Source organism: Piliocolobus tephrosceles, chromosome 12 (genome assembly GCF_002776525.5).
Source record: "Piliocolobus tephrosceles isolate RC106 chromosome 12, ASM277652v3, whole genome shotgun sequence".
NCBI lineage: Eukaryota > Metazoa > Chordata > Mammalia > Primates > Cercopithecidae > Piliocolobus > Piliocolobus tephrosceles.
This window is the reverse complement of record NC_045445.1, coordinates 80516995-80526352: the sequence shown is the minus strand read 5'-3', so window position 1 is coordinate 80526352 and position 9358 is coordinate 80516995. Positions and strand designations below refer to the sequence as shown.

General features: G+C 34.3%; 1 protein-coding gene across 2 annotated transcripts in view; it reads right to left on the bottom strand.

Moving 5' to 3' along the window:
- The window catches only part of PHKA1 (phosphorylase kinase regulatory subunit alpha 1), a 141134-nt gene that overhangs the window by 52153 nt on the left and 79623 nt on the right, over positions 1–9358 (bottom strand). For both annotated transcript variants that reach the window (XM_023202119.2, XM_023202120.1), the window contains exons 15-16: positions 6187–6296; positions 5064–5208 (exon numbers count right to left, since the gene is read on the bottom strand). In XM_023202119.2, coding sequence (XP_023057887.1) covers positions 5064–5208; positions 6187–6296 — 255 coding nt within the window. The remainder of the gene's footprint in view (positions 1–5063; positions 5209–6186; positions 6297–9358) is intronic.

Sequence of the window (9358 nt, the reverse complement as noted above, 5' to 3'; positions counted from 1 at the left end):
GGAAGAAAGAAAGAAAGAAAGAAAGAAAGAAAGAAAGAAAGAAAGAAAGAAAGAAAGAAAGAAAGAAAGAAAGAAAGAAAGAAAGAAAGAAAGAAAGAAAGAAAGAAAGAAAGAAAGAAAGAAAGAGAAAGAAAGAGAGAAGAGAAAGAAAGGAGAGAAAGAGAGAAAGAGAGAAAGAGAGAGAAAGAAAGAAAAAAAGAAGGAAAGAAAGAAAATTGAAGTGGAGAAAGTCTATTGTATTTAGTCATATTTTCACTCCTTCTATTTTTATTTTTTCTTTTTGATGTTTCAAGATTCCATCTATTATTATTTCCTTTCTGTTCCAAGAACTTCCTTCAAACCATTCTTTCAGGGCAGATCTCCTGGAGACAAATTCACTTAGCTTTCCTTCATCAGAGAGTGTCTTTTTTCCTTTTATTCTTGAAGTACACTGGACAGGGCAAAATTCTTGGTTTAAAAATCTTTTTTTTTTTTTCAGTACTTAAAAAATGTTGTGTCACTTCCCTCTGGTCTCCATGGTTTCTGATGAGAATTTTGCTGTCATTCTAACTGTTTGTTGCTTATAGACATGGTATTGTTTCTTTTTGGCCACTTTCAAGATATTTCTTCTTTAATGTTCAAGAACTTTATTATTATGTGTTTTGACATGGATTTCTTCAGGTTTATCATGTTTGAGATTTTCTCATTTTTTTTTTTTTAATTTGTAGGTTTATGTCTTTTACCAATTTTTCAGTCATTATTAGTTGGAATGCTTTTTCTGTTTTTCTCCCATACTTTTTCTCCTCTTTCTGAAACTTTTATAACATGAATGTTAGATCTTTTTAACATGAATGTTAAAAATGGTAAATCTTTTGTTATTAGTCCTATAGGTCTTTGAGGCTCTGTTCATATTTTTTCTTTTTCTTTTTCTTTTTTTCTTTTTTTTTTTTTTTTTACTGTGTTGTTCAGAATGGGTCATTTCTATAGTTCTGTCTTCAAGTTCACTCTGTTGTCTCCATTCTGCTACTGGGCCTATCTAGTGAGCTGTCCATCTCAGTTATTATATTTTTTCAGTCCTAAAACTTCCATTCAGTTCTTTATATCTTCACTTTGTTTGCTAAGACGTGCATTCTACTTTGTCTTTAGTTTCAAGTGTGATTGTAATTGTGTGTTTAAGTGTTTTTATGATAACTGCCTTAAAATCTTTGCATGATAACTCCAACATTTGTTGATATCTGTTGATCACTGACACCACACTGGCTGAAGGGGGAGGAGCTCCTCTACTTTTGGGCAAGGATGAAAGTTTCAGCTCCCCACTAGCCCTTCTCTGATACTACTCCTAAAAGGGAGAGGGATGCCTCTTCAGAGCTGTGCAAGCGTGGAAGAGTCCCCACTCAGTCTCTGCTCACAGGGGCATAAGTGGGGCCAAGTAAAATAGGGTCTAAAAGTTTTCTGTCTCTCTAGGTTGCTCCTTTCCTGTTCCTTCAGCTAGACAAAGCAGATTTTTCTTGGGTCTTTTAAAAAATCTGTTTCCGTTTTTTTTTTTTTCCTTTTTGCATTTCTGAGATGTCAGCTTCTCTAGCTTCCAGTCCAGGAAATATAAGGCCCAGGATATTTACTGCTCTGCTGTTCTTCAGGTCCTAAAGTCCCTAGCTGATCTGCCTTCTTTCCAACTTTCAGAGTTTTCTTATGTTTGTTTTATATAAAACGTCAAGGATTTTTAGCTGTACTTAGCAGGAGGAATAGGGAGAAGTGAGTCTATGCCATCTTGTCTCAAAACCAAAAGTCATTTTTTAAAAGTAAAAGTATGTAAGGATATCATATTTTCTAAATATGACTTTGACCAAATCTCATAGATTATAAGTAGTGGTATCATTTTTCATTTCTAAGAAGCATGTAATTTCAAATTTGACTTTCTCTTTAATCTAATAATTATTTGGGAAAAATTTAATTCCTTTATCGTTAGATTCTTTTTTAACTATTCTGTGTTAATTAGTTTTATGTCACATATCTGGCAATATTGTTTGTATGATTTCTACTTTTTAAACATAAACATTCTTTGTGTGTTCTGCCTTTTTGGATACATGGTTATATATACACCCATAAACACAAAAACCAAGTTTGTTACTCCTCTACGTCTTTAATTATTTTGTTTAATTGATCTGTGACATTCTGATAGAAGTATGTTGTTGTTTTCCATCATGAATATATAATAGTTTTGTCATATTGTCCCTAAATTTTCCTAAATACTTGCTTTATACATTTAATTCACATTATTCAGTACATAAAAGTTTATACATGTTATATCATGTTGGTATACTATTTATCAATATAAAATATCCTACTTATCCCATTTACTGATTTTTGCCTTGAATTTTATTTGCTATTTTTCATATCAATACTGCTACCACTGTTTTCTTGTCAGCATTTACATGATATATCTTTACATATTCTTTTCTTCCATCTTTCTGCATGATTTTATTTTAGAGATATCTATTGTAAATAGCATCCACCTGCATGCCATTTATGTATTATTTTTGCTCTTTTATGTATTACAGGAATCTTTGTCTTTAACATGAGAATTTAACTAATCCACATTTCAATTTGATCACTCATGTTTGTTCTCTTTTCACCAGCACAAAATTTTCACTGGTAAAAACACACTGCTGTTGGTAATGTGGGTTTCAGGGACTGAGAGATCTGGTTTGAGGCCCGGCTCTATCACTTATTAGCTTTGTGACTTTGGATAATGAGTACCTACCTGAGTAAGAGTGTTATAGAGATTTCAAAATAATTTATTGAAAGTACTTAGCTCAGTGCCTGGCACAGAGAAAGTATTCAGTAAATATTACAGTTATTATTGCTATTGTTACTGTTGTTTTTGTTATGTGACCACATATCAAGTACCAAAAATGCTTGATTTAGGCCTAGATCTTTAGTTTTATTCTGCTTCCCAAGCTGTGGCTATGTATGTCATCCTAACTCTCAGGTATTTCAATTCTGAAATCTCTTTGTCACTACAAACTCATGTCTCTTTGTAACTGGCTTCTTCGTATAAAATGTCCCTGATTCTATCAATGCAGCAACATTTACCTAGTGCTATATAGGCTCTGAATGTACCCTTAAATTCTTTTGTTGAAACTTAATCACCAATGTGATAGCATTAAGAAGTAGGCCCTCTAGGGTGATTAAGTCATGAGTGTGGAGGCATCATGGATGGGATCAGGGCCCTTATAAAAGGGCTTAAGAGAGTGGGTTTGCTTCTTTTCTGTCCCTTCTACAATGTAAGAACACATGTGTGTCTGCTGCAGAGGATGAAGCAGCAAGGCACCATCTTAGAAGGAGAGATTTCAGGTCCTTCCCAGACACTAAACCTGCCAGCACCTTGATCTTGGACCTCCTAGCTCCCAGAATAGTACAAAATAAAATTCTATTGTTTATAAATTACCCAGTTTTTGGTATTTTGTTATAGCTATCTTAATTCATCCCTTGTATCTAATTAGCCAATACCTGACTTGGGTGTTGCTTAAAATGACTCATATCTTTCTTTTCCATTCTACTTTTATTACCTCCAATCCAGTGTACCTTCTCTTCACCTCATGTGTGGAGACATCAGTCTCTCCTCACTACAATGTGTACTGTCACCAATAGTCCCCAAACATCATTTTTATTATATCACTCCTTGCTCAATACCTTTTGATAGTTTCAGACTTCTGAGAAAAATCTATATTAAATATCTTTGCTTATTTTCAAGGTCTTCATTATCGAACCCTACCTTACTTTTCCCATTTTGCTTATAATTATACTCCAACACACAAACTCCACTCTATTCAGGTGGGTCACTTCATTCTCCTCTCACAGGTCAAGTTCATTCTTGCCTCTAGGCCTCACTCACGGTATTTTCCTCCTCACTTACAGTACCTTTCCTTCTTCCTTCCTGTCATCTGAATACTATCCATTCCAAAAAACCTGGTTAAGTCCTATCTCAGTTGAGAAATTTTCTTTGTCAACTGGATCTCCTTCTCTGTAAAATACTGATCTAATGGTTTAGTAATTCTTTATGTATTATCTTAAAATTGTTTCTATCATTCTTGCATATTAGCTTTTCGTCTCCAATTAGACCTTATACTTTCTGAAGACAATGCTGCAAATATAGTAGTTTTTAAATGGGTACTTGTGTTAATTGTCTTAAGTAATGAAGAAAGACAAAGAGAAGAAAGACTACCCTACTTCCTCAAATCCTGTGATATTGAAGCACTTTTGAGATGTGACCAAAATCCCTAACAGTCTGTCTGGATTTTGAATGATTTACAATAAGGAATTTTTCTTTAATGAAAAGGAATTCTATGTACTTTGGCAGTACAAACAGGCCTTTGGAAGCAACAGGAGAAACACAGAAAGGAAGCAGTCGCTTCAGTATTGGCTCTAGTCCTCCAGGAACTGAGAGAATAATAAAGCCTTTCACCCAGTTTCAAGTAAGCAATGTCAGGAAATCCAGTCAAAAAAAAAAGAGGAAACATAAACCAAAAGCCTTTTGGCTTTTTCCCCTACTAGATTTTACAGCTTCAGTTAGACAGGCTTTGGAAGAAGCAGCCTGGGAAATTATCTATAAAATGTTGATGTACCACTGGAGTAAGAAATATGCAGATACAGTATTATTGTCTTTAAAAATAATTGTATGAATAAAGTTTCTGAAAATTGACCTAGAAACTAATTAGCTAAAGTAACCACCAACCAAGTTTTAGGTTATCCTCTGCTACATTTTTTGAATTATAGCTCTCAAACTATCTGAAAACTATTCAATTATAGCTCTGAAATTATTGTGTGTTGATTTATGTATTACATATAGTCTGTCTTCACCTTCTAAAGCATAAGCTCCATGAGAACAGAAATTCTCATCTGCCTTATTCACTCCATGTGTCCCCAGTGCTTAGAAAAGTGCTTGGCATAAAATAGGAGCCAATAAATACCGCTGAAAGAATAAATTATAAGAAGTAACTCTCTAGAAACACCAAGATGTTGAAGGGCTAAATCTATGACTTATTTCCAAAATACATTCATTCCTTGCCTCATGCAGCCCTTACCAAGCATGCTGTGTGAGACGGGGAAGGTGATGGTGGGCTGGCCTGTCATCCGCCAGCGGCTACAGAGGTAGGAGAGGTCTGTTCTAAGCATTTCCACCATCATCTTGTTGTCCAGAGCCAGGTAGAACTGTTGCTGGTCTATAAACTGAGACAAATAAAAATAATAGCTCAGAATAATTTACTCTCACAATTATCAAGTAATATTTTAAACTACTCACATATTCAGAAGAGTATCCAAGGTGTCACAGGGCAATGATACCCCCAAATTTAATGTCTAATACATTCCAAGGTATCTGGTGGTTAACTGGCACATATAATAATTTCTGACATTTTTACGGTATGCTACAGTTTTCAAAGTATTTTCAAGTATATAATTTTATTTAATCCTATAACCCCCCAGTGAGGGTTTTTCTTCTTTTAATAGATGAAAAATAAGGCTAAGAGATGATATGTAGATTAGCAAAATCATATGGCTAGCAAATGGCAAAGTCAGAAATAGAATCTATGGTCCATTACTCTCTTGTCTATTCCTACCTCAGCTGCACTATTTCAAATGTAAGATGACAAATGGGGAGTTTAAGCTTTCTTTCCAGAAAATAGTTTCTCCTCCCCATAAACACATATAATCAGGTTTGTTATTATCATGCAGCTAATAAACATCAGGCTAACAATGTGTTTAGTAACAGCTAAAAGAGTACTGACATTTTTGTTTAGAAGAGGATACTGAAGATTTCTATGAATGTAAAAAGGGCCCTTCCTCAAAACAAAGAAAAGATAATTCAGTAGCTGAATAAAAAAGGTTGTATTTTGTTTATAAAGGACACATACAGTTTTATTTTTAACTTTTAAAAGTAAGGATTACTTTTGTAAGTACTCTAGCATTTGTAACATCCTTAGTTTCTGCAATACCCACGGGTACTTTTGGCAGTTACAATCACTTAGCGAAATTCTGTGCTGGAAGCTCAATTCAGTTCAACTCTATAAATATTCACTGAGTAAGTTATGTGCAAGGCCTGGTGGAACTCTTTGACACTTATCCCAACTCCAGTAAATGCTTTACTTCTCCAATGTTTTTCTTTTATTTCCATTCATCTCAATGCACATTCAAGCTTATTTCACCCACCTGTGGAGTGAAAGTAAAGATAGTTTTCCGAATGTCATACAGTTTTGAAGTTCCAAGCACTCCCATGTGTCTGTAGGGTCGTCCACTGAGTTTCATTCTATTGTTGCATCCTGATACAGAATTGAGAAATGGTAAAGATATTTTTAGAGCACAAATCAAATCAGCAAACATTTTTACATATATATATACACACACACATATACATATACATACACAATGTATGTGTATACATATAGACACACACACACATCCACTGTATTTCCTTGAATTTAAGTTACCTTCTTTTTACAGTTTAGCATTCTGAAATTGGAATCCATCCTATAATTGATGTCTATGTTAAACGTAGCTGAATTTCTTTTCGTCTTCCAAAAGGGAGTTAGAAAATCAATACCTCTTATCATGAGAAAATAGTTTATTCACACACATATTTTTCTTTTATATCATAGGATAACACTGTTTATATTGTTCTAAAACTTTTTCCCCCAAAACACATATTAAATATGCTTTCATGTCAGTACTGACAGGACTACTACTTTTTTATTTTTTGACTAGAATGCATTTTCCTTGGGAATTTAATTTTTTTCATTTGCTTTATCTAAGTGTTATACTTATCAAATATGTCAGTTTTAGTGTTGCTTTACTCTTAGGGGGCTAGCACCAGAGAATTGTCAAAGCCTTGATCATATTCCAGGGTTCACTCTGTAAAGCACACATTTTACCTGAGATTGATGTCACAACCAGGTTTTTCCACTATTCCTTCCTTTTTGTTTCTATTTAATACTGTAAAATATATACAACATAAAATTTACCATTTACTATTTTAACAACCTTAAGTTCAGTGGCATTAAGTACATTTACATCATTGTGCAAACATCACCACCAACTATCTCCAGAACTCTTTCATCTTCCCAAACTGAAACTCTATTCATTGAACAGTAACTTTTCATGTCCCCTGCTTCCCAGCCTCTGGCAACCACCGTTCTACTTTGTATCTCTATGAATTTGGTATCTCATATAAATGGAATAATACAATATTTTTCGTTTTGTAACTAGCTTACGTCATTTAGCATAGTCTTCGAGGTTCATCTATGTGTAGCATATGTCAGAATTTCCTTCCTTTTAAAGGCTTAATAATATTCCATTTTGGGTATACATTTTGTGTATACATTGCATACTGTTTATCCATTCATTGATGGACATTTGGGTTGTTTCCACTTTTTGGCTATTGTGGGCAATGCTGCACATTGATGTAGAAAATGTCTGTTCAAATGAGATCACTTGGACACAGGAAGGGGATCATCACATACCGGGTCCTATCTTGGGGAGGGGGGATAGCATTAGGAGATACACCTAATGTAAATGACAAGTTAATGGGTGCAGCACACCAACATGGCACATGTATACATATGTAACAAACCTGCACGTTGTGTACATGTACCCTAGAACTTAAAGTATAAAAAAAAAGAAAAGAAACAGAAAATGTCTGTTCAAATTCCTATTTTCACTACTTTTGGATATATACTCAGAAGCATAATTGCTGGATCATATAGTAATTCTATGTTTAATTTGTTTGAGGGACAGCCATACTGTTTTCCATAGGGGCTGACCCATTTTACATTCCCATCCACAGTACACAAGAGTCTTCATGTCTCCACATCCTCATCTTGGCTATTCAGGGTCCCTCGAGATTCCATATAAATTTTAGAACAAATTTTTCTATTTTTCAAAAATCATCATTTGGGCTCTTGATAGGACTTGCATAGAATCTGTTGATAGCTTTGGGTTGTACAGGCATCTTAACAATATCATGTCTTCTAACCCACAAAGACAGCATGTCTTTCCATTTATTTGTATCTTCTCTATTTCTTTTAGCAATGTTTTTCCATTTTCAGTGTACAAGTCTTTCACCTCCTTGGTTAAGCCTATTCTGAAGTATTTTATTCTTTTTGATGCTATTATAAATAGAACTGTTATCTTAAATTCCTTGTCAAATCATTCATTTTTAGTGTATAAAAATGCAACTGACTTTTGTGTGCTGATTCTGTATCCTATAAGTTTGCTGAATTTGTTTATTAGTTCTCACAGGATTTTTTTTTTTTTTTTTTTTTTTTTTTTTTTATAAAACCATGTCATCTGTGAATGGAGATCATTTTAATTTTTCTTTGTGAATTTGGATGTCTTGTATTTCTTTTTCTTGTCTAACTGCTCTGGCTAGAACTTCCAGTGCTGGCTGACTGTGATGGTGTGCGCCTGTTGTCCCAGAGACTAAGGTGGGAGGATCCTTTGAGCACAAGAGTTTGTGACCAGCCTGGGCAATACAGTGAGACCTTGTCTCAAAAAAAAATGCTATGTTGAATAGAAGTCTGTGTGTCTGTTTTGATTATTTTTTCTTTTGTCTTTTATTAATTTTATTAATTTACCAATTAATAACAAGTCATGGTTTTCTGAGTCATGTCTTGTTATATTTTTTTCAATGCTGAATACAGTGTATAAAGAATTGTAGAGGCTCTGGATGATATTATTTCCCTCCAGAGAAGATTCAGTTTATTTTAGCAGGCAGATACAGCATAAGCAAATCTTCTTAGCCCAATCAGGAATTGAGAAGACTGTTTTAGGATTTGTGTTTGAGGCTTTCTAAGAACTTGTCTATTTATGGCTTTTCCTTTCTCCTAAGGTATAATCCACTCTTTAGGGGTTTCTATTGAAAGCACAAGGTGTTTATCACAGTCCCTTCCATATAGGAAGGTCCTGAAATGCAATTTTTGTCTCCGTAGAACAGTGAGACTTTCTGCTTAGTTTCTTGGCCCCTTACTTCGTGCAAGCAAAACTTAAGAATCAGCACACGCCTCAAAGGTAAGCTGCACAAAGAATAGTGAGTTTATTCTTTGAGTGTCTCTTCTGTCTAAGGTTTTAGTTTCTCAAGTTCTGGCTGTTGTAATTACTCTCTGAAGCCTTCACTCACCTTCATTTTTAAAATCTAGCCATTCCAGTTATTCTTAGTATGACAGCCCAATACAAGCTATTTCATCACAGCTGGAAGCTGAAAGTCTACCTTTTCTTTTTAGCTATGATACAATATACATAATTCTACCATTCTTGTTTAAACACAGTACAGTGCTTCTAATTGTTGTTTTGCCACCACAAATTATAACGTAGTGAACATCCTTGAATA